The following is a 26,821-nucleotide window of genomic DNA, read 5'->3' on the forward strand; positions in this document are numbered from 1 at the left end:
GGTCTGATTGTTTTGCCCTGTCTAGAGCACATCTTTACCAGGACATGGTTGGTTGCGATGAGGCTTAACATAAGTACTAAATATTACTTATCCAATAAGAATTCTATATCTTTTCCTTATATTAACTACCATATGTAGTAAAGTTTGATTATCTTCTGATAAGCCTCCTTAACCTAGTTAGATCAAAGATCATAAGTATTGTATCTAAATAAATTTCGTTGAATTTGCTTTTGAAATTAGAGAAATTGAATTCAGTTAGTATTAATCTCATTTGATATTATGTGTGCAATTGTAATCAGAATATGATCGTAAGTTTCACTTCGATCCTAATTTGCCAATTGAAAAGATATATTTGATACTTCCGTAAATTCCGAAAAAAAAAATCGAATTTCATGACTATCGACTAGAATCTGAATAGTTTGGATCTGACACAGAGTTTCATGCCAACTTCTAGTGTAAAAAGGTATATATGTCATCGAAGGGACAGATTTAGTACGTTTGTAAAGTTGAGTGCTATAGGCATTCTTGAATTTGAGCCCTAGATTAAAGCCATTTCAGCTTGACCTTTGTCCCACTCTTTAAGTGGCCTTCTCATTTTACCTATGAGAAGAAATTTTGTAGATTTGCATTTTAAAAGAAACCACATAATATTTGAAAGTAGTAGGGAGACTTGAACCCCTCTAAATCCTTCAAAATATGAATGTGTGCCGTTTTGATTAATCGACATGTGTTAAGAACTAAACCCTTTTGAATCTGATCAGAATGCAGCTATGTGGACTTCGACTATCTACATATGTTACATGTTTGAATCCCTTAAATCTCATCAGATTATGATGCGTGAGCTTTGTTATTTGGCAAGTGTCTCTTGTTTGATTCCTCTTAATCTTATTAAATTATGACCATGTGAGTTTTGATCCCTCATTCTGTGCTTAGAAACTTATCTCGTATGTATTATATCCAGCTCGGACTTTTCTTCGATAGACCGAAAGAGACCTATTGTTGTTAAGGATCACAAATCATTCCCATTTTGGACCCCACCTTCAGAAATATATTGAACTTATAAAGACAAACCTAATATTGCTCGAATCCTATAAGTACATCTTAAGTTGTACGTTTGGGAGTAAGAACTGACTACTTAGTATGGGTATGAAAGGAAGTGTCCGAACGAACCTTATAGATATTGTGTGATGCTATAGCCTAGAGCTACTTCCCATTCTTTTAAGATATAGTATTGCCAATTCCTAGACATGGGCATTCCTCTAACAAATTACCCATTTAAAACAATCACGAATATACAATCCTTTTTATTACTTTTGTTTTGCCATTTCTGCTGGTTCAAGAATAATTTTATGAAGAGTTAAGGGGGAATGAAGGATAAGGTTGTTACTAATCAGAGTTTGCATCGGAAGTCTAGTAAATTTGGTTCTTTTAAGAGTTCAGGGGTGATATCAATTAAGGATCAGTGTTGAAGGACAGATGGAAAGGATCAAGTGCGGGAAACACCAAACTTGTATAGAGATTTAAAAAGGGAACTTTTGGAGGAATAACATGAAGAAGAAAACTAAAGTTTGAAGTTGGGGACAATGTACTTTTGTAGGTTTCGCCCAATGCAATTCGGGATCAGAGGGAAGCTCATTCCAAGGTTTTTTTTGGAAGAGGCTGGAGAAGTGGCATATAGGCTTGCCTTGCCCCCATCCGTGTCAGCCTTTCATAATGTGTTCCATGTGTCAATGTTACAAAAGTACGTCCCAGACCCAAATCATGGGATAGATTTGGTCCCTTGCATCTAAGAGAGTATTCGTCCTTTGAGGAGAAACCGATTTGCATAGTTGACCGTAAAGATCAATTTCTCAAGCGGCGGAGTATACCATGTGTGAAAGTGAGCGTGAGGCCACTTGAGAGTTGGAAGAAACCTTTAGGAAAAAGTCTTCGTTTCTATGCGATGATCCAAGTACATGACAAGTTAAATTTTGAGGATGTAATTTTTGTAAGGGGGGAAGAATGAAATACCCCAAATACCATCCACATAATTCGTCCCTCCCTTTAGTAGAGGAGGGTGTTTTTGTCCGCTTGTTGAAATTTGGACTATGGATTTTTAGCACAAGTATAAATATCACTTTTTGGAGTTTTCTTCAGGCTCTAACCTAAACCTAAACATGCAAACCACCCAAGGACACCAATTTTGTTCGTAGGAAGGAGAAAAGACAAGGTTGGAGGCTGGAGATCATGATCCAAGGTAAGATCTTAGTCCTAAGATTGTTTCATGATTCTTGAAACTCTAAAAAGATGATTTGATCGATGGAAAAAAATCTTTATTCATATTTTGTCTTTGGGAGGATCTCAATCGACGATCTTGGATTTCTTGGGGTTCATCTTGCCCTAGGATCTCCATCAATCCCAAGATCGCCTTGTCTTGGCTTTTGAAATTGGAGATATGTGATTTGTGACCTAGATCTAAGTTCCTCATCTGATCGCTGTCCGACGGTATTTTAGAAAGGTTTTCATCCTCTTTGGAAGGTCCTCATTCTATTCTTTCCAAGGAGCCTGATTGTGCTCCAAGCTCGGGGGTTCAATCCCTCTCCCGATGTTCGAGTACCCCCATAAAAGGGGACCTCTGCAATCGCTTATCACATGCCCACCCATGAAAGAATCATCTTGTCATGGCACCGAGGAAGTGGGAGATTACAGACAGGGATATGTGTTATTTAGTGAGGTTGCAATTCCGATGTGAAATGATCAAGTTAGAGCCATTTTAGTGCCGAAACGAGCGAAAAATCACATATCGGGAAAAACAGATTTCCGCACTAGGCGGACGTTCGGCAAAATGGCAGACATCCGGCCCTAAAAAACAGATTCTGTGCAAGGGCGGAAGTCTGGAAAAATGGCGAACGTCTGGCCCGAATCAACCCAAATCGGGTTTGATCTCAGACGGACGTCCGGAAAAATCCAAGACGTTCGGCGCGTCAGTTTTCCTCTCTCAGCTCAAACTTTGAAAAATCATAAGTTCTTCGTTTCTCGTCCGTTTTTTATGCTCTTATACTCTAAGGACATGCCAAAAATGTGTACTTTCTATTAAAAATGATTACAAAAATTTTTGAAAATTAATAATGATTTTAATTTCAAAACACTATGAAGGACCCTAGTTTAGCTTAACATTCTTCTCCTGTTTGACCTCGTTTTGCTCTGAGATTTTAATTTTTGTATGTTGATTCATCTCCTTAGGTCCCGCATTGATAATAATTGACTAATTGTGTCATTAGGTGACCCTTTGTGACCCCGAAAAACTTCAGGGATTCATTTAGAGGTACGTGATATCGTATTACTTCGGTGTTTGTTACACCTATTCAATTCTGAACCATTGTATCTACAATTTGTGCAATTCCATATATGTATATGAAATATTTAGCAATTACCTTGGGTCTAGCATGCTTACCTTGTTATCCCCATGACCATTGTGACTTTCATAATCCCCAGGATGTAACATTCTTTTATCCATTGTTACTGTGTGAACTTCGTTGATAATGTGTATCCTGTTATGATGAAAACCTTTGTGGAACCTATGTGGAACATTGCCATCAGACCTTTGTACCCTGTAGACCCTATTGCTATGTGGACACTTCTTGTGGAGGCATATGGACGCTACCAATTGGGGGTAGTGCATTGGCTATATGTATCCAACCATTTTGGGAGTAGTACACTGGTTTTACGAATCCCGTCAGTGGGAAGGAACGTTGGATCTATCGACAGGTATGTGATATGTGAGGAATAACACCGTGGGCAGTCGGTGATAGCAATAACACGCTTTTTGGACCTTTTTGGACTCGGTCGATGACCTTAAATTGGTATCGCTCTTTGTCAAACTTTGTTCATTGATCAAACATGATATATGATACCTTCTGAATTGATAACCTATGATCTGTGACTTTGTTGGCCAATTGCTCTTTGATTGACTTTGTTTATTGATCAACATAACATTTGATACTTTTGAATTGATACCTATGTTCTAAGATTCTTGATCAGGCTACTGTTTTACTTAGCCTTTTCGTATGCTTTATATCCAGGATTCATGACACTTGTTCCATGTTAAACTTTGTACCTTAGCTTGGCCCTACTGTGTGATCCCTTTTGTTCCCTGGCATGCATAGACCCACACTAAAGTAACACGTTAGTATGTATTGGGCTTCGGCTGATTGTGGTTTTTAACATTTTCAGATTTTGATCCTCATGGTATGAACGAGGAAGCTGAGGCATAGCTTTGGAGACCTTATTAGTTTCGTTTGATTAGTTAGACAGTGATATGATGCAAACCTTTGTATAAAACTATGTTAATTTGCTTAATTTGGGCAGAGAGAGAGAGAGAGAGAGAGAGAGAGAGAGAACATGGGATTTTATTATGTTCATTCTTGTATGACCTTCATTGTTCGTAGACTTGTTTTTCATAGATGGAATTGATGTGGCTTTGCTAGCCTTGTATACTTGGAGAGTTCTCTTTGCAAGTATACGGTGCTTTCATGTTTCTAGGTCGTGTATGCTGTTTGGGAGAGGGTAGACCCCGTCACTTTGGGTGATGGGACCCCCGCCACGTGGTGTCTCCATATTTTCCCCCGAAACAGTGAATATAATTTCACCGTTACGAATGATGTTAATGGCATAACATTGTTCCGTCTGAAAAGACACTGTTAACATTTCCCATAAAGGCTCGTCTCGCTTTTAATAACGCGCGGTGACTATTTAAATTCCCGTTAAAGGAAAAGTTTAAGAATTCTCTAAGTGTTGAACCTCGCCCAAAGTACTCTGGAATCTCCAAGAAGTTCGGACGCCCCACGGACAAACTCTGCACTTCCAAACTTTAACTCATTGAACTTAATCAAGTTCCGGTTGAGCATCTAAAGGTTCCCTTAATAAAGGTCGGTACCAAGGAGCACAAAAGACATCCGAAGCCTAGGACTACTTCCTCGGCCCAAAAACAACTCAAGGAAGTGGGGTACAATATGTTGGGGGTAAAATCGGCACCTCCCTTAGATGCTTGACACGTGGCATCAAATGTCGTCTTTAAAGTAATGGCAAGTAGAATTCTCCATCTCCACAGATTGGCAAACTTCCCTAAGAAGGAAAGTGCTCCAAAAAGGAAAATCGCAGTTAGAGACGGCAACCCTCCTATAAGGTTGGTGCGCCAGAATAGAAACCCTCTCCCACAGGATCAAGATAAAGATAGAAGTTATCTCCATGGGAACTCATCCAATAAGGAAAAATTACTGTTAAGGCAAGTCTCCTAAACTGTTGTGAACTCCTCTCCTATATGTAGACCCCCACAATCATAAGTATGGATCTTCGAATCATTAGCAAGAATTATTCTTCTCCAGTTCTCATATTGCTTGGTTTTCTCTTATTGTGCCGATTTCTACTTGAGCGTTGGAGTAGTCTCCCGGAGTCACAACTCCGAGACCCCTAATGACAGCCATTCATTGGAGCTCTACCATCCAGTTGATCGTGGAACTAGATTTTGGCACCATCAATGTGTTAAATTGGGTATTTCTAAATTTGTTCCTAGAGATATATTGTAGTTGAAAAATAAAAAGTTTTGTCTGTCTGTTTAATGCTATGGCGCCTCATACCTTATGGTGTATTTTTTATTATTTAGAGGGAGAAGAATTCTTGTATTTTTGAAGGCTGAGGATCCTCTCTTCATCATCTAGTTTAGAATATGATATCAATAGTAGATTCTAGGGCTCTTCAACACTATTGTTTTTCATGATACTCGGCAACACCATCATTAGAGATTGGAACAAAATTTTGAGAAATGGTGTTCTTACAACTAAGGTGTTCATGAGATTAAAACCCTCTCCTAAAAAGAGAATAAAACTCATTATCACTGTTTACGATCTTGGCAACTGAGACAAGGCAAGTATTGGAGACATTTTTAGGAATTCTTCGGGAGATATCATCTTCTCATTTTCGGGCCCTATTGACATAACCGACTTCAAAGAGACCGAGGTTTGGGCTCTTTACCCACAGAAACGCACTTGTGATTCTTCTTTTATAATAAAATTGATATATTAAAAAAAAAAAAAAAACTAATACATTTATTTCTTGCAATACCTAACCTTTTTTCATTTGGGTCTGTGGAATATTGTTGAAGTGGATCTCCAGCATCCAACATTTTAGTAAGAAATGTATCAATTTTAACTTCCTCACTTATTTTCGTAAAGAACGATCCCCATCTTGAGGCCTCCTCTCTTCTTCTATATATATATATATATATATATATATATATATATATATATATATATATATATATATATCTGACTTGCTGGCTAATTAAGCATGAGACCGGTTGTCATAAGACTCGGTTGAATCAGGCAATAACCATCTATTTAGCCGTGCTGACGCTTCCTCTACCTGCATAACGGGAAAAATATATAACTTTAATCAAAAGTGCATGTTCGAGAGGCATATATTAATTAAGCAAAGGAGATTGATTTGTTGAGGTTTGTATATGAGTGTTGTCCATTTGAAAGTTAGAACAATTTGAAGGGTATGATCATCCTAAGGCCATCAAGTTTAAGGGCACGGCCTTTCTATGGAGGCCAACAAATGAATGACTTAGCTCATCCGTAGAAGTGTGCCCCACTGTACTTTTTTGGCTGCTAGTTTACCTACGCACGGTCCTAATAAAAACTCCCTATATTTGGGCCGCAAGTGTAGGTGCACATGTACAGAACCCAAAAAGCACAGTGCGGAACAGATGAACTGCGTACTAATTGGGGCAATAGGATCATCCTGACCGTTCTATTAGAAGGAGTCTCTATGTTATGTTGTGCATTCCAAACCTCCAACAAATCGAAGGTGTTGGGGGTTCCACGCAAAAGCAATTATCCTACATCGGGAAAATAAAGGGATGCGGATGGACATGTAAGGGAAAGGGCACACTCCCCTTGACGGCTAGCTTGTAAGGGTGAGATCTACCAGGTCCCAAGAAGTGGTATCAAAGCCCAGGCATGGTAACCCGGTGTGCTTCCGAGGACAGAAAAGTCCATTGGGGAAGATCTCAGTAACCCCGTTGTGCCTCCAAGGATGGAAAAATCCCTTGGGGAAGATCTCACAGTTCCCACGATCCTGCCACGTGGACGGGTGAGAATGTCCACGTTGCTTCCACATGGAGGGCGGAGATTGTTGGGGGTTCCTCGTGAGAGCAAAGGTCCCACATCGGAAGTTTAATAGATGTGGATGGGCTTAATAAGGACTTGGGCACCCTACGCTTACAGGCTAGCTTTTAAGGGTGAGTTCTACGCGGTTCCCAACAAGTGGTATCAGATCTGGGGCGTGGTAACCTGGTGTGCCTCCAAGGGCGAGAAAGTCCCTCGGAGAAGATCTCGGTGTGCCTCCGAGGATGGTGAAATTCCCTCGGAGAAGATCCCATAGTTGCCACATTGCCGCCGCGTGGAGGGGCGAGATTATCCATGTTGCTTCCACGTGGAGGGGAAGATTGTTGGGGGTTCCACGCAAAGGCAATTATCCCATATTGGAAAAATAAAGCGATGTGGATGGGCTCATAAGGGCAGGGGCAAAGCCAGGAATTTACACTTGGGGAGGTCTGACTAAATTACACTTTTCCTGCGTTGGACTTGGGGGCCGCCTACTATTATCGGCGTTCAAGAACGCCGGTAAATGTTTTTTTACTTTTAGCGGTGTGGATCCCGATCCGAGGACGGCGAGGGACGAGCCCCCAACAGCCTCTAAGATCTCCACATGTGAAGGAGAGCTCTACCAAAGAACTCTCGAAAGAGTGCTCCTCATAGCATGAGTGGCGATATAAAATGAGATACCTCTTGATTCGGAGACTAGCCTGGAACCAAGACGTACCTGAAACAAAAGAAAGAGTCGCCATCCAAGAAAGTCGGCCCTGGATCCCCATGAAATACTCTATCGCAACGGATAACCAGAGATACAAAAGTCTGTGCCTGGTGACGAAAGCGGAAGGTCTGAAGAGCACCCATATTCGTCTGAGTGCAAGCATCCGGTCTCTTATGCCATTTTTTATTAACTTTGAAGAGTTTCGGGCGAAAATCATGTGAAATGGGAACGGATATCCCGGAGAGAACATCTACCTAAGCATACATGTCCCAGGGATGGGCAAAGAAAGAATAAACATCCAAATCCTAGCTCATCACATATAAGAAAGCAGTAAACATAGACATGCACAGTTACAGCTAAGTTGGTAATGGCAGATATGAAGAGTTAAGTAAATGCTACAGCTAAGCATGTGAATATAAGCATGAGATATAGCAATAAACAACCAACGCAGTAGAATAAACACACTAGCATGCGAGCCTATGCAAGAGATAATGCTAAGAAAATAGTAATCAATCACATGCTAGAAAAGTAAGCAAGCTAAAAGCAACACATAAGAAACTAAAGACAAACATACAATGAGCTAAAACATACAAGGAAAGAAAGGAATCAGAAAATCAACAGTATACGAGGACCAAAAATGCCAGGGAAAAGAAGAAGGGACATACGATAGGCTCAGGGAGCGATTCTAAAGGAATCAAGTCCAGCGATCCTGATCCACTAAAGATCGGACAAGTCTCATGGTCGTCATAACCTATCGCTGGGCTCAGCGAGGACAATCCCTGTGAAAGGGCCTCACTATGTAGTCACCTGTCCCAAAACCCGATAAAACGTCAAAAATCGATGAAAACCGGAAAATCACGATCCAAATCGGAAATGGAATGAAAAGAGGGCTCCGAGTGACCTGGCAATCACCATCCTTGCCCATTTTTTGTTTCTAAATTTTTTTAGTTTTAATTTTGAAAGATTTGGAAAAAAATTTATTCAAAAGGTTTGAAATGATTTTTTTTATAAAGGTTTGAACAATTTTATTTGAAAAGATTTGGAAAATATTATTAAAAAAAAATGTTTGACTGGACTTGGGAGGACCAAAGCTGTCTACATACCCTGTGGGAAGGGATCAAGCCAACGTAGTTCGAAACAGCTTTTTCGAAAACGTTGTGTTTTTTTTAGTTTTTTTAATATTTTTGTGATTTTTATTGTTTTGTATTTTTTACGAGTTTTTGTTTTTTTATCCCTTTTGGGCTAGGGCTCATCCGTGTAAGAATTGGGAATTCCTCTTCCAACTCGTCCCGGAATGGGCGTTATGTCAAAGAACAAGAAGAAAACTACAGGAGGAATTCAACCCAAAGCGGCGAAGAACAAATAGAATTTGCTACAAAAGCCGGCTAACGGGGGTATTCCTGCGTATGAGAACGTCGTAACGGAGAAGGTCATAGCCGAAATAGGATTCGTTTTGGCTAGAGCGCCCAAATCCGCCCTAGTTGATGGCGGAAGGCGGCATCAAAGATTCTATTTCGGGGAAGTACCCCATATTGAAATTCTCAGTTGTTAGTTGGAAAGGGGTTTTGGGCTCAGGAGGTTTCCGTCCGTCGTCGCCATAACCCAAGGAAGTGTTCCCAAAATCGATGCAATCCCGAAAATGAAAGAGGATCCCGAGGAACGTGTGAAGAATGATCCCGAAAGAAGACAAGGTAGAACCTCTAAACTTTATAAGAAGCGAAGATCCTAAAGAAGGAGGAATCCTTAAACCCCATGAGAAATCCTAGTACAAGGAGGACAAGAAGGATAAAGGGGTTGGCTCAAGAAACGTTCTATCGTCGCCTAAATCCAATGGGGCATTCCGAAAATCGATGGAATCCCTAGACTCGAGGAGAGTCCTGGAACACATTAGAGGTAATCCCGGAAACAGAAATAAATCTCAAAAGATTCAGAATCCTGAAAGTCCTAGAAGAATCATGAACACATGAGGGTCACAGAAACCCTACGGAAATCCCGAACACTGTAGAAGCATCCGAAGGAGAGACGAAGAGTTATTACAAATTCCAAAATGTGTTTAATGGCATCTGACGATATAAGCTAAGTGAATACAGTAGCAAACATGGTGGTGCATTTATCAAGAGACCAACACTAACATTCCCCTATTCAAACTATTATATTCAACCCACCTTACCTCCCTCAACAAAACAACCTAAGCAGCAAATATCAAGACAAATGACAATGCTTATATGAATACCTGTAAGCACCTATTCCGATAATAGCACCACATATGAGACCACACTACATGAATCTGGATGGAAATTTGGATACATAGAATCTGGTAATGGAACGTGAGAAGATCTCAGTCACATATATCATAAGATCGATGAGAGAATTCACTCTAAAATTATGCGAAAGACGGAGAACAAGCGTGTCACTATCAGAACAATATGAGACTAGCAGACTTGGCATGTCAACCCAACTATGTAGTGCTGATCTCAAATACAAAGTATGACTGACGGATTCAATACCTTACCAAATTCTTATCAAAATTAGGTTGTATTGATTAAGCAATACGAGTCAATCCGGTGCTATTATCACTGACCAGAACTGATATCAACACCATCAAATTCACATAATCACATTCAATCATTTTACATTCGACCTTTACAACAGATAAAGAGGATTGACCTAACTACTAGGAATAATGAAATGAAAGAGTTAAGATGTGTCTGCAAAACTGAAATGGTTCAAGGGAAACATAATTGCAAGGAGGAATCATCGAAACAGGATGGGCAAGCTAAACTGGTGCAACCAACAGAATACAGTGATGTCTGCAGCAAGAACATGAATCACAAAACACTGGTATAGGTGCTACTCTATTTTGATAGTCATCCAATTTGTCCTATCTGCTACAATTAAAGCCTTGTCCAGTTAGAATAAGGGATAAATTGATCTCATATGATTAATAAACAGTGGTGGTGCTGCTATCATGTCCACATCCTTAGTCCCTTAATATTGATATTACCATGCTTTTAATAGCAACCACAACTCCTCATTCATTTGTCAGGCATATAACGGAAAAGAGAAACTATCACATTCCTTCAAACAATAAAAGATCAACCAACATGTGTATTCATTGAAACATGGTCATACCGATCCAGGCCTGAAAAAAACGTTAGAAACGGGGTTTGCTAGCAGTGATGACAGGGTTTGCTAGCAGATCATCACTGAAAAATTAAGAGCATGGATCAAGAGTAAGATCTGACCCTATCGATTTTGTTATCAGTCAGCTAGTGATCCAATAAAACACAATCAGCATGGCAACAAGCAATGGCAAGAGAGGGAAACCATCAAATTATTAGATACATGAATTAAAGATCAAGGGATAACAATTACCTGAGTTGATATCCGAAGGCCAAGATGAGAATAACCCAACAATTAAAGATCAAGGGATAGCGATCGCCGGATTTTTGTGTCGGAGATAAGGGCAGCAATGGTGGCGGATGAACTGCTGATGGTAGAAGTGAGTGGAGATAGTAGTGGATGGGCTGTTGGTGGTAAAATTAGGTTGAGATGGTGATGAAAATGTGAGGGGTGGAGATGAAATCTGTCTGAAATTAGTGGCTATGATGATGTTGTTGCCCAACCTCCCTCTCCCTCTATTTTTCCCTCTCTGTGTGTTGTTGCCCTCACCCAAAAAAATGAAGAACCCCCCTCCTTCAAGAAACCTAATCGGGTCTTTTAATAAGAAAGAAGTGTTCTGATATGAATACCCCCATATTATGGTAACTACACGCCCAGCTATGCATGTATTGAATTAGAGTTATAATATTCCATTTTGCTTTACCTTCTTCATTCCAGGTACAGCTTCATTAGGATAATCTGCTCCTCTATTCACTTCAAACCAAGGGAAATGATATTAGTGCAACCATGTTCTGATAATTGCACTAACCCATCTTTCGTTTTGGTTCTCAAATTGGTGGACATAATGGGTTTGATATGGGCACATCCATATTTTGATAATTACACTCTTTGTGCTTGTCTTTTCCCCACTTGTGGAGCCCCCACTGGTAGAGCCCCAGCCCCTCTGGAAGATGTAATAGCCATTTGATGATTCTTTAAATCCCAAGACAGACTCGGTTAGTGAAAATACTAAAATGAGACGGTGCTGGTATAAATTGGGGCTTGGGGATTTAAATAGATAGGTGACAATACCGAAGGACAGGACCATTTTCTAACCTTTTTTTTTTTTGAAAAATTTCAAAAACTAACTACAAATGGGGACTCTTTGGGTTTGTTTCGCACTCAGGGTTTAGTTCTTTGGGATTTATTTGGCTTCAGGAATTTTATCAGATTTTGGGATTTAGGGTCCGGTCAAAATGGGGTGTCTACAAGCGGCGGTGGTAAATCCCTTTAGTATTGGAGTATTAAAATGGATTTTGCAAGTCATTGGGGGCCGTGGCCCCCCATGCCATAGGTGGCTCCGCCCCCTGCATAAGGGAATGGGCACCCTCCCCTTAACGGCTAACTTTTAAGGGTGAGTTTTACCCTGGTCCCCACAGATGGGTTACAATCTTATGGCCACCCGTTTTGGGCCACTGGTTATCTATGGATGGGAAAACAAATGAACGGTTTAGATCATTCAATCAAATGGGCCCCACTATAACGTGGTGAGAACTCTACTAGTTGGCAATCACCATCCATCCATGAGCTGTCTCACACAAGCATGGTTTTAAATATCACGATAAATTGTCCCATATATCAATAAATATTGGTATCAGACGGGTCCTACATGGCCAATATAAAGGGACCTTCAAACCTTTCATTTAAGAGAAAAAAGTGCAAAAATAGATATTGGTTGGCAGTCTCTCAAACCAATGAGATAACCATCTTGCTATGAATTTGTACTTGCCATGTGTATTCTTTTGATTATTTATGGGAAAACTTGCCATAAGTTGTAAAAAAACAGGTACTTAAAATAACCATGTTTCATTCCACTGTCATTAGTTTTCTTTTCAAGAAAAATCTTTATCGGAAAACCTTTTCCAAAGAAAACTTTTACTGGAGACTTAGAGAGTAAATTCATTCTTACTAAAGTCAATTAAACTTCAATGAATTTCAAGGGAACTAGCTAGTGGAGTTTTATTCCTACCGTGTGGAAGAATAATTCAATGTATACTAACTTAAATGCATTTTTTAGTATTACCTGAAGAGTCCAATTCGTTCTCCCAGTAATGCAAATAAGCACAAATGTTTGTGCGGCAATTCCACACATCATGCCTATCCAAAGACCCTGAAAAGCAACCACAAAGAGGAGTAATAACGATTCGAGAGAGATGAAAGGGGGGTGGGGTGTGGGGTGGGGCTTACTTTAACTTCGAGAGAGGTAAGGTAGCCGAGCAAAATTCCTATTGGAATGCCTATAACATAGTAGCAACCAATGTTCACGTATGCTACAATACTTTGCCAACCAGCCCCCAAAGCTACCCCTGCTCACAACACAGCAAAGGTTAAATAAAAAGAAATAGAAATGTCAAATTAACCCAGGTTAAGAAAGAATAAAGAGATTACTGCGAAATAGATTGTTTAAAAGTTCTAGGTTACACAGCTCCCATATAAAATTGGAAGCATCAACCACAAAATCAACAGTCATACTTACTATATATGGGAAGTGACATGTATGTTAAAGTATAAAAGATTAAATAACACTATCTTCAACAGCTTAAGCCTTTGAAGTAATTGGTTGTTTCACATGCTATCAGAGCAAAGGTCTGTGTTTAAAACTCCCTTATATTAAAGGCAACGCAAAAGAGGGGCCACATGTAGACCAACCCTAAAAAGCGCGGCCACAAGTGAGGGGGAGTGTTAAAGTATAAGAGGTTAAATAACATCTTCTCCAACAACTTAAGCTTTCGGAGTAATTGATTGTTTCACAATTTACACTACCCAGTGATGTTGACAGGGCCCGATCAAAGCAATTGGGCTTTACAAGTAGTTGTGTGTTTTCTTTGTAGTAGAGATATCTTGTAATCGTGAGTGTTTGAGTGTCCTTATTTTAGTGAGGTAAAATTTGTGATAAGAAAGATGAGGGTGATGGCGTGGTAAGGTGATTGGAGCCACATAGTGCCACATTGAGCTTGCTGATGTGGCAAGCTGGTTGGAGCCACATGGTGTCACATGTAGTAGTAGTAGAGAATTGGACATGTGGCAAATAGGGACAACATATGTAAGCACTTAAGCACCTAGAATGGTGACAAGTGTCGTAGGAGACCACATGGGCACATGGCAAGTGGATGGCCCTAAATTCTAGAATGGTGACAAGTGTCTTAGGGACCTATATCTCCACAGGGCAAGTGTTTGGCAAGTGGACACTTGTATCTCTCCTATTGATGGCTAAGAAACAAGTATAATCCACTTGGTGCATGTTGATTTGTTGCCTACCTCCATTCCTCCTCTATAAACAACGGTTATGACCTTCATTTAGGGAGCTTTTGGGATATTTGATTGAGTGTTTTCCAGCTGAGGCTGAGGAATTTTTACAACCCTATTGGGAGTTGATAGAGTTTTGGAGGTAAAGTTATGGTGGAGAGCTAGGAGGGCTTCTAGCTCTTAAGGGATTTACTCTCTCTCTCTCTTTCTACTTTGTGAGCATAGTCTATTCAGCTTTGTTCTCTCATATCATGTTTTTTTCTTCTTGTTGAATCCATATCTAATTTCTATAGAAGTTCTATTGATTTTGGTTGCATTTCTATTGTTATATCCATGAATTTTAGTTTATTTCTTACTGTATTCTTTTTGGCATTTCAAATGCTTATTATCTTCCATTGTACCATGCTCTAGATCTACATCACCTAGTTTGATAAACATGTGAACGTAACAACACCACCGACTCAAATAGAGTGCCATTATTACATTTTCTTTTGCTGAGTGTTATCTCAATTTGTTTATTATATTGTTCATACTCCATTATTTTTCTCTAGTGAAAATCCAATAGTTTTCTTCTTCAAGAATACCAAAGAAAGTTTACAAGTGCTATCAGAGCAAGGTGTTCGATTGGAATACCGGTTTGTTCTTGGATTTGCTTCGAGGGGATATCGAAGTGGGAATACCGGTTTGTTCTTTAGTTGCTTCGAGGTGATATCAAGGTTGGAAGGAATGATGGTGGAAAGTGTTGGTATGTTGGCGGGGATTGAAAAGCTCAACAATACCAATTACATCTATTGGAAGTTGTGTTTGGAGTCGTATCTTCAAGGCCAGGATCCATGGGAGATAGTGAATGGCAACGACACCGAGGCACCAGGAGAGGGAGTGGATACGCTGCGGAAGTTGAAGATCCATGCCGAAAAAGTGTTGTACGTATTGAATGCGTCAATACAAAAGGAGTCGATTGAGCATATTAGAGATGCTAAAACTCCGAAAGAAGCGTGGGATGCACTCTCATATCTCTTTTCATGGACAAACGATGCACAGTTGCAGTTCTTGGAGAACGAGATCGGTTCATTAACACAAGGTAATTTATCAGTTTCTGATTATTTTCTGTAAGCTAAAAACTTGTGTATTGAGATATCTCAATTAGATGAGGAGTTTAAGATTAGTGAAAGTCGAATGTGGAGAATGATTATCCATTGTTTGAGGCCTGAGTTTAGCGGTTTTATCACTGCTATTCATGGTTGGCCAACGCAACCATCTCTCCTGGAGTTGGAGAATCTCTTGATTAATCAAGAGATGTTGGCAAGGCAGATAGCCGGATTGTCTGTAAAAGAAAGTGAGGAAGCACTTGCGGTGAATAGCAAGCGGAAGTGACAGAAAAATAAGAAGCCAAAGGATGGCTTTAAGAGAGATGATCGGGCTAATAACAATGAAAAATCACAAGAAAAACATAAGTTTTATTATTATTATCGATGTGGTAAGCCGGGTCATATTCAAAGAAATTATCGGGTTAAGATTGAGACCGATGATGGGAATGCTGCCATCGAATCCAAAGACAAGGAGGAGGATGGCGATGGTGAATGGGACATGCAAGCTTCTTTTGCATGTGATGTAACAGTGGAAGAGACTGCTACGGAATGTGACTTTGAGGGGGAGATTTCTTTTGCACTGAATGTTCCAGAATCTCATGTTGTGAAAAGTAAAGTGTGTGCAAAAAGCTCTTCTGGAAGGAAGACTATTGACTACGAGAACGATTGGTTAATTGATTTTGGATGTTCGCACCACATGACTGGAAACTGAAATAAGTTTATGTGGTTGCGGAAATATAACAAAAATCTTGCGGTTGTCACGGCGGATAATTTTATCCATGCTGTGAAGGATGTAGGTGATGTGACGGTTACCTCATGGTGTGGTAAGGGAAATAACATCCTCAAAGATGTGTATCATGTACTGGGTATGGCGAGGAATCTAGTATCAATAGTGCAGATCACATCTGCGGGCAAATATGTGCTATTTGGACCAGAAGATGTGAAAGTGTTCGAGAAAGTGGATGTTTCTGGCAATCCGATCATGAGTGGGAAACCAATGGAGATGATGTACGTACTATCAACAGGAACAGCTTATGTTGATAAAGCTCACCGTAATGAAACTCCAGAGTTGTGGCAAGCACGCCTTGCTCATGTCGCATATGACAAGTTAAAAATTATGGCGAAACAAAAGCTTGTCAGAGGTTTACCACTTCTCGAAACGGGGGAGATAAGGTATGTGCTGGATGTCATTTTGGAAAAGCACACCGTCAACCTCTTCCTCAATTAGAGTTTCACTCAAAACGACCATTGGAGTTGATTCACTCTGATGTATGCGGTCCAATGAAGCAGAAATTCATAACTGGAAATCGTTATTTTCTTATATTTGTGGATGATTTTTCGAGATATGTGTGGGTGTATTTTCTATAGGAGAAATCTGAAGTCTTTGAAAAGATCAAGGATTTCTGTGCACTTGTAGAAGCTGAAATAAGATTTAAGATCAGTTGTTTGAGAACCGATAATGGTGGAAAATACACTTCTTAGTTTCTTTCCACCTATTTGAGGGATCACAAAATTAAAAGGCAATTCACCTGTTCTGAAACTCCAAAGCAGAATGGAGTTGTAGAAAGAAAGAACAGGCACTTAGTAGAGATGTGCCGGAGTATGTTACATGGGAGGAATGTTGGTCCTCAATATTGGGCCGAGTGTATACGCACAGCCGTATATGTAACTAATCGTCTTCCACAACAATGACTTAGTTATGAGTCGCCTTATCAAAAGCTTACTGATACAAGGCCATCAGTTAGACACTTTAAACTGTTTGGTTGTGTTTGCTATGTCCTTGTACCAAAGCAAATGAGGACGAAGATGGAGAAAACAGCAGTTCGAGCTATGTTCATTGGCTATGATGAACAAAGGAAAGGGTGGACATGCTTGGATCCATGTACAAAAAGGGTCTATGTGTCAAGAGATGTGGTGTTCGATGAAGCGTCATCATGGCGGTCTGTGTAAATCATCGCAATACCGGACTCAACTGATTTGGTTGGTAGTTTGAAAGAGGGGTTGGATTCGATTGTGCTACCACAAGAAAATCATGGTGTAGCAATTTCGGATTCGATCCAAAGGATGAAAAGCACAATTGATCTCTCACAGATGAATGGTGATGTGATAGAGTCATAACAGGAGGTGTCACATCAAAGTTCGACAACAATCCCACATAATAGCAGTTCGATGAGCAAGAGCTCTAGTCCATGGAAGACTGGAAAAAGTCTGCCGCGCGAAAAAAGATGCTCTAGTTTCACCAGAAGAGTTGTGATCATCGCAACTTGAAGATCTTGAGGAACGTGAGTCTAGTGCTTCCAAACCAAGGAGATCGACGCGTATTCCAAAGGTGAATCCGAAGTACGCAAATTTGGCTTGTTTTTGTAAGGTGGAGGATTCACCATTTTGAAGATACAAAAGGCGTTAAGGAGTGGCGAATTGATAGATCGCAAAAATTTTCTCAGAAGTAACTTAGCGTGGCTTATTAAGAGTTAACGCCGAAGGGGAGTGCTAGAGTCACTGATGTCTAGTGCACATCGTCGGAGGGGCCGGGCCGATGGGTTTGAGTCGTAGTTGATGAATATGAGTCGGTGTTGAGTGGGAGAATTGTAAACGTAACAACACCACTGACTCAAATAGAGTGCCATTATTACGTTTTCTTTTGCTGAGTGTTATCTCAATTTGTTTAATATATTGTTCATACTCCATTATTTTTCTCTAGTGAAAATCCAATAGTTTTCTTCTTCAAGAATACCAAAGAAAGTTTTTTTTTTTTTTTTTATGAGTAAGCTGGGGTTAGGCAGGACCCCGACCAGAATATATTAAAAATGAAAGATATACAAAGAAAGGGAGGACCCGAAGGCCTCAAGAAAGAAAAAAGAAAAATTAGTAAATCTTCTCCTCTTCTCTGTCAGAGTTAAAGATCTCTAGCAAGGGGCTGGTAGAAAGGAGCACAGGGATTGTGGATCCTTTGAATGGGAAATCTCTTTTGGAGAGAATATCTGCAGCACCATTTGCTTCCCTCCATACATGGGATATACGGAGGGAAAGCAGATGATTTTGGGAAACAAGGATCTGACTAACCATCATCTTTTTTTCCAGGGAGCATTGCTTCGGCCAAGAAGGATGTCGACTGCCACTTTTTAATCAAATTCAATCCAGATTCTTTTCAGATTCTGCGAAATTGCAAGAAGGAGGTCATGGTAGATGGCTGATAATTCAAGCTCACAGATTGATTCAGCTTCAGTGTTCAGTGAAAACATGTTGATAGCCATTCAGAAATGATCTCGAATTACTCCTCCAATTCCTCCTCCAGAGTGATCCGGAGATGCATCAGTGTTGATCTTGAATTCATCAGGATCCGGTTTTATCCATTGGGAGGGGCGGGGGATGGAAACCCTTGGCATGTAGATGTACCCAAAGTTTCTAGCCGTGGCTTCAGTGAGATTGCTAGGAGAATCAGTGCAGTTTAGAGCATTAATCTTTAGCTTAACTTTAGTGATAATATCGCGAAGGATAAAGGATTTGTGAAGGCGGGAATTTTCAAAAATCCTCCTATTTTGTTCCATCCAGATGTTATGAATGGGAGAGGTGAAGCAGGGTTTGAGAGCAATGGCTTGTTGACCTTCCCCTTTAGCTTTTTTCCACACCCAGTCTTCCATGGCTAGTAAAGATGGGAGGGATTTCTTTCGAGTACCAAAACGCCATTGAATTGAGTGCCAGATCCAAGCCATATAGGAGCAGCGGAAGAAAAGATGATCAACAGTTTCCAGTTCAGAATTGTAGAGGGCACACAAAGGGTTAAGACTTGGGCCTCTGAAAGAAAGCCTGTCTTTTGTGCTGAGTCGATTTAACAAGGCCTTCCAGGTTATGGTGGAGTATCTTGGGATATGGCAATTGAACCAAATCGAGGAGGTCCATTCAGGTTGATGATGCTTCTCCCTGAAGGTATTCCACCCACTCTTGGTACAGTAGCGGCCATCAGAAGCAGGTTTCCAAATTGGAGTGGTTGATTTTTGTGGGTTGAATATTGTTTCCATGAGAAGAGATTTTTCGGATGAAAGGGATGTAAGAGGCAATAGATCTTGGCGATTGAACATTGAGAAAATTACAGAACAACAGGGATTGAATTGAAATAAAGAAAAACATACCGGAAGCCATGAATTGGGTTTTTCTTTCTCTCTGAGTTTCTCTTCGCTACACAACCGTCGGTGATGGGGACCAGTTTCTTTCTCTTCAAGCGTGGATTCTCAAAGATTGAAATGAATTTGTTGTGAGCAAACAGGACCCAAGAGTTCCTTTTTATAAGCGTTTGTGGGAAGAGATGCGACTCCTCATCGCGCCGATCCCTCTCCCCAAACGTCTCTTTTTTTCAAACGTTTATACCTTTTCACACCAAATGATCTTGACCGTCGATCTTGCAACAGCCATATCCACCGTTAGGAAATAATCCTAACATTCTCCCACTTGGCTAACAAGATCTTTGAGCCAAACATAAGGATCATAACTTTAAAGTAGTTAGATAATAAACACAACATTCCGTTTAGCAAAAACTACCAACAATAAACCATGTAACCATTGGGTCACCAACTCTACCCAATAGCCTACCCCATGATTATATTATTAGTAATTCTTACTAACATGAATGTAAAAGCATACATGTATAAGATGTAAACATGGTCTAAAACAGTCATACAGACACATTCTACGTCTTATTAACAATCCATTTACAAAATATGCACGAAATGGAGCGGTAGAAAATAATCATAATATATATATCAGAATCTTAAAATATAATGTGATCACAACAGTGTATCTCAATACCAAATGCAGACTCCCACTATCATAGGCTATCAAAAGTGTCAACCAATCCCATGCGCGCTACATGCTCTCTGAAGAGCTTTGGTGACAAGCCTTTAGTCAAGGGATCCGCCAACATAAGTGCGGTGCTTATGTATTCCACAGATACATGCTGATTCTGAACTCTTTCCCTCAGAACAAGATACTTTAGATCTATATGCTTCGAGCCGTCTCCATACTTGTTGTTCTTGAAACAGAAAACCGCAGCGGAATTATCACAGAGAAGTTTCAGCGGCCTCTCAATAGAATCAATCAAATTAAGCCCTGAAAGAAAATTTTGCAGCCATAAGGCGTGAGCCGAAGTCTCCGAACATGAAATAAACTCTGCCTCCATAGTGGATGAAGCCGTCATTCTCTGCTTGACGCTTCTCCAAGAAATAGGTCCTCCTGAAAGCATAAAAATATAACCAGAAGTGGATCGATGGGTGTCCCGACAACCAGCGAAGTCGGAATCAAAATAGCCAATCACCTCAAGGCTATCCGATCTCCTAAATGTGAGCATGTAATCTGAAGTCCCTCGCAGGTAACGCATAACCTTTTTGGCTGCCTTCCAGTGATCCAGACCTGGGTCACTTTGGTATCTACCAAGCATGCCAACTGCAAATGAAATATCTGGACGGGTACAGACCTGAGCATACATGAGACTACCAACAGCGGAAGCATAAGGAATATGTCTCATCTCATCCCATTCCAGTGTGTTCCTGGGACATTGTAACTGACTGAATACATCGCCGTTAACTATAGGGGCAAGACTAGGGGAGCACCTCTCCATGCTGAATCTCTTAAGGACTTTTTCTTTATAGGTCTTCTGAGACAATCCCAGCAATCCTCGAGTCCTATCTCGATGAATCTCTATTCCTATAACATAGGAAGCTTCACCAAGATCTTTCATATTAAAATTCCTTGAGGGGAATTGTTTTGTTTCTTTCAGCATGCCTAGGTTACTACTGGCAAGTAGTATATCATCAACATATAACACTAGGATGATGAATCCACTCCCACTAACCTTAAGATATATGCATTGATCTACAGCATTTTCCTTGAACCCAAAACTAGACACTACCTCATGAAATTTCATATACCACTGCCTAGAAGCCTGCTTAAGTTCGTAAATGGACTTTTTAAGCTTACATCCTAGGTGCTCTTCGCTCTCAGCCTTAAAACCTTCAGGCTGAATCATATAGACATCCTCATGAAGATCACCATTTAAAAATGCAGTCTTCACATCCATCTGGTATAACTCTAAGTTATAATGAGTCACCAAAGCCATGACTATCTTCAAGGAGTCTTTTCTTGATACTGGAGAGAAAGTCTCTTTGAAGTCTATTCCCTCTTTTTTGAGTGAACCCCTTAGCGACTAATCTGGCCTTATATCTTTCAATACCGCCCTTAGAGTCTCTTTTGGTCTTGAAGACCCATTTACAGCCTACAGGCTTGACTCCTTTAGGTAACTCGGTGAGTTCCCAGACACGGTTCTTTTCCATCAAGAGCAACTCATCCTTCATGGCTTCAAGCCACTAAGCTGATCGGTCGCTATTTATGGCCTGACCAAATGAAAGTGGATTATTATCCATTTCACCGTCGTAGTCACACTCGTTTAGATAGACAACATAGTCATCAGAGATGGCTGACCTCCTCTCTCTCTGTGACCTACGCACAGATTGCTCAGCGACAATCGTTGCTGGAGCATCAGGAATGTGGGACGAAACCTCCAATGTGCCATCTGGTGCATCGATATCCTCAGGTGGAGGAATCGACACTACTCTTTCTTGGATTACCGGTATTGGAACAAAGATCCGGTTCTCCTCAAAAGTAAGTGACCTAGGCATAGAACTCCCACTGAGATCACCATCCTCTAAGAATACAGCGTATCTAGTCTCTACAATCCGGGTGCTATGAGTAGAACTATAGAACCTATAACCCTTAGACCGTTCAGGGTAACCTATGAAGTAACAAGAGATGGTCCTAGCGTCTAACTTTCTCAACTGTGGGTTATAAATTTTGGCTTCAGCCATACAGCCCCAAACATGCAAATATCCTAGCTTAGGCTTTTTACCGGCCCATAACTCATAAGGGGTCTTAGCCACAGCTTTACTCGGTCCACGGTTTAGGATATGAATGGTTGTTTTCAACGCTTCTCCCCACAAGGACTCAGGCAATGGTGAATTGCAAATCATGCTCCTCTCCATATCCATAAGAGTACGGTTTCGTCTCTCAGCAACACCATTTTGCTCAGGTGTACCTGGCATCGTGTACTGAGCGACAATACCGTTCTCCTGTAGGTAAAGTGCGAACGTACCTGGACTACGGCCCGTATCGGAATATCTGCCATAGTACTCCCCACCTCTATCGGACCTCACAACCTTAATCTTCCGGTCAAGTTGTAGCTCAATCTCAGCCTTATAGATCTTAAAGGTATCCAGTGCTTCCGACTTTTCTTTGATGTGATAGACGTAGCTAAAACGTGAAAAGTCATCGATAAAGGTAATGAAATATCTCTCGTCACTTAGGGCAGGAGTAGGAAATGGCCCACATATATCAGTGTGAATAACTTCTAACAGGCCGGTACTCCTAGTGGCGCCCTTCTTACTAGTTTTGGTTTGTTTACCCTTAAGACACTGCCTACAAATCCCGAAATCAGAAAAGTCAAGAGGAGGAAGAACTCCATCCTTTACCAATCTTTCCATATGACTAATGGAAATGTGGCCTAAACGCTTATGCCACAAACTGGAAGAGTTTTCATCAACTCGACCCCGTTTATTGCCACGGTAACTGATTTCCTCATTCACATGCATGGATAACAGAGAATGGGCAAACGAGCTATCTAAATAAATCATATACAGATTGCTCACAAGAGGACCAGAACCAACAACATTGGAATCATGGAGTAATGTAAAACCTTTATTCCCAAACTTAAATTCAAATCCAAAGGAAACAAGTTTGGATACAGATATAAGGTTTCTGCTCATGGCAGGTACATAAAATGTGTCTTCCAAATACATAATGAAGCCACTATTTAATACAAGACGAAAAGTGCCAATAGCCTTGACGTCTGCTTCTACTCCATTTCCCATCTTAATGGTTCGCTCCCCTTTCTTGAGTCTCCGTCTCTCTTGAAATCCCTGTAAGGAATTCGAAATGTGAATAGTTGAACCTGTTTCTATCCACCAGGTATTTCTAGGCGCATCTACAAGGAAAGATTCATGACAAACAAAAACTGAATTATTACCTTTCTTATGCAGCCACTCTTCATACTTGGAGCACTCTTTCTTTATGTGACCAAGTTTCTTACATAAATGGCACCTAATGCGACTTTTCATCCCACCGGTCAAGCCCTGAGTCGAACCACTTGCTACCTTCTTCTTGCCTTTCCCAAAGCCCTTTCCTTTGGTTTTCTTCTTGAAGTGACCCTTCGATGTTCCCTCTGTGGTGTAATGAGCACTTTCAGGTTGCTCGGTCTTCAACCTCTCTTCTTCTTGAACACACATGGCTATGAGTTCACTCATTTCCCACTTCTCTTTCTGCGTATTGTAATTAATTTTAAATGGAGTAAACTGCGCAGGAAGAGATGTCATCATGAAATGAACAAGGAAACCCTCAGAGATATCCATGTTCATTTTCTTTAGCTGGGAGGCCATGTCATTCATTCGCATAATGTGCTTTCTCACCATAATGTGCTCTCTCACACCACTACTACCATTGTACTTCATAGTGATCATCTTCATCATCAGTGTACTGGCAAGAGCCTTAGACGATCTCTTAAACTGATCCTCTACTGCCTGTAGGTACTCGCTAGCAGTAAATTCCTCATTTTCCTCTGAGTCGGGAATGCCTCCTCGGATAGAGGTAGAGATCGTGCTTTTCATAATCATAAGGCTCATGCGGTTTGACCGTTCTCATTTTTCATAGGCAACCAAATCCGCAGCGGTACTCTCATTAGAAGGCACTTCAGGTTTGTCATTCCTAAGTGCATAATCTAGGTCCAAACACCCTAAGACTATGTGAATATGATCCTTCCATTTTCCGAAATTAGTCCCACTCAAAACCTCGATCCCGGACAAATAATTAGAGATAGAACTAGGGTTTAATGCTCTAGACGAAAAAGACAGACAGTTACAATTTTGCTCACTATCTAAGACACCATTTAAATCCACAAAATGAGTTTATTCATTAAAATCCACGATTTAATGTAATCCAACTTTAAAATAAATGACTAAAGTAAACAGAAACACAAAATACATAAGTGTGTTCTTGATGGAACACCCAGTGTGTCACCGTGGGATATCCGTTGGGCCATGCCACGATACACACATTTGGTTCCATTTTTAAGTCAATTTATCTTTAGGGAAGTCAGTTGGATTGCCTAGAATCACAGAAACACATAAATGTGATTCTAGGGAGACACCAGCGTATCATCATGGCTCGTCCGTTGGGCCGTGCCACGACACACATTTGGCTCTCATCCATGAGACTAACTAGGGCCAAATAACTCGATACTTAAGGTACACATCACCGTTGGGCAGAAGCGCAACCCCAAACCAAGTTATCCAAGCCTAGCCCTCTCACACCGCATATTTGTGCAAAGCAACAGTCATCCGTTGGGCTGAGTGTTGCTCTTGGACAAATAGACGCAACTTAAAGTGGTTTTGAAGTTCATAATGTGTCACTATATGCGACACTGTTCTTTATTTAAACCATTAATTCTAAGCGATTCCGTTTCCCAGTCGGAATCACAATTCTTTGTTCATTCACAACTAAAATAATGAACAAAGTGTACAAACATGTGTACATAAAACCCGCTTTCAAGTTCCATGGAAAACAGACATCAAATTTGAGTTCAGAGGGGTGGAAATCCCCTAAATCCGGATTTACCCAGCCCAAAACCCAAAAAAAAAATTACTCAAAATCAAACAAATAAAACCAAATTTTGTCGAATTTACACTGTAACCATATAATACAGTGCTCAAATGTAAAAACTGACTCCAAAAATGGGTTCAGGAGGGTTCCAAACCCCTACAACCAATATTAGCCAGACCCAAAACCGCAAAAAATGGCAGAAATGGCTCAAAAATGGTCCCTGGGCCGGTTTGGGTTGGGTCTGCTGGGCCCAGACAGGTTTTATGGGCCTTATCTATTAACTGGGCCTTTCAAAAATCGCGGATCCTTGATGGATCCTTAACGGGCCTGCGCGGCCCAACGGCCCATCACTATTCATCATCTTCTCCAACAGCTTTATTTTTTTTAAATTCCAGAAAATCCAAAAAAAAAAACAACAAATTTCAATTTCAATTTCTGGGTTCATTTGACATCGGATTTAGGCACCGTTTGTTGCATTGGACTCGTCTCTCGACGAACTTCACATCCATGCCGGAAAATCACCGGTCGGAGGAACCGTTTTCCAGCGGCACACCGTTTTCCGGCGATGTCAAAAAATTCCCATAAAATAAAATTTTCAATCGGATTGTCTCCCCGTTTTCTCGCTAGAACCGTGGCTCTGATACCACATGTAAGAGGCAACAGATCTTGGCGATTGAACATTGAGAAAATTACAGAACAACAGGGATTGAATTGAAATAAAGAAAAACATACTGGAAGTCATGAATTGGGTTTTTCTTTCTCTCTGAGTTTCTCTTCGCTACACAACCGTCGGTGATGGGGACCGGTTTCTTTTTCTTCAAGCGTGGATTCTCAAAGATAGAAACGAATTTGTTGTGAGCAAATAGGACCCAAGAGTTCCTTTTTATAAGCGTTTGTGGGAAGAGATGCGACTCCTCATCGCGCCGATCCCTCTCCCCAAATGTCTCTTTTTTTCAAACGTTTATACCTTTTCACACCAAATGATCTTGACCGTCGATCTTGCAACAGCCATATCCACCGTTAGGGAATAATCCTAACAAGGGAGGCTTTATCAAGGATTGGGTTCCAACAGTCGTTGAAATGGATATGGGACAAAAGGGAAGCAGAACTGAGAGAATGATCAACACAGTGGCGGGAAACAAGGGAGGTAAGGATGCCTTTGGGGTGCCAAGGTTGGTTCCAAAGGTTCAATTTCTGTTTCATCTCCTACACTATGGCAAATATGATTTTTGATGATTTCTTTGCAATTGAGAATGCTCCTAATGGCCCAGGATGGTTTGGAAGGAATTTTGAGGGTCCAGATATTCTTGGATTTTAAGTATTTTTGTGAGACTCAGTTATTCCACAGGGAACTCTTCTTACTCAGAATGTTCCACAGCAGTTTTGATTGCAATGCCTTACTCATGTCCTCCGATCTCTGGATACCCAGGCCTCCTTCTTTTCTGGGTTTACAGATGTTGTCCCAGCTCTCTGTGTGAAGTTTTTGAACCCCTTCAGAGCCTCCCCAAATGAAGTCTCGGAAGATTTTTCCAGTAAGTTGAGGATACTTTTGGGGAGCCCAAAAGCTGAAGACCAATATACTTGGAAGCTGGATAATGTGAATCTGACCAACTCAATCTTGCCTGCTTGGCTAAGGTTTATGGCACTCCATGATTGGATCTTTTTTCTAACCTTGTCAATTAAATCAACACAATCATTGGCAGAGAGCCTGGATGATATGAGAGGGAGACCCAGGTACTTGATAGGGAGATTTCCTTCCTTGAATTGAAGAATAT

At 40.7% G+C, this 26,821-nt stretch overlaps 1 protein-coding gene across 2 annotated transcripts in view; it reads right to left on the minus strand.

Moving 5' to 3' along the window:
* Nucleotides 1-6,004: 6,004 nt before the first annotated feature.
* LOC143888385 (protein DETOXIFICATION 20-like) overlaps nucleotides 6,005-26,821 on the minus strand; it is a 29,766-nt gene continuing 8,949 nt past the window's right edge. Inside the window, exons 7-10 of one of the 2 annotated variants that reach the window (XM_077392779.1) lie at nucleotides 13,204-13,322; nucleotides 13,040-13,126; nucleotides 6,286-6,399; nucleotides 6,005-6,243 (exon numbers count right to left, since the gene is read on the minus strand). In XM_077392779.1, coding sequence (XP_077248894.1) covers nucleotides 6,319-6,399; nucleotides 13,040-13,126; nucleotides 13,204-13,322 — 287 coding nt within the window. In that variant the 3' untranslated portion in view covers nucleotides 6,005-6,243; nucleotides 6,286-6,318. Of the gene's footprint in view, nucleotides 6,244-6,281; nucleotides 6,400-13,039; nucleotides 13,127-13,203; nucleotides 13,323-26,821 lie in introns of both variants that reach the window. The other variant, XM_077392778.1, reaches the window with a different exon arrangement.

The sequence above is a fragment of the Tasmannia lanceolata genome, unplaced genomic scaffold, assembly GCF_043159265.1.
Source record: "Tasmannia lanceolata isolate RefF3 unplaced genomic scaffold, GAP_Taslan_0.1 ptg000012l, whole genome shotgun sequence".
NCBI lineage: Eukaryota > Viridiplantae > Streptophyta > Magnoliopsida > Canellales > Winteraceae > Tasmannia > Tasmannia lanceolata.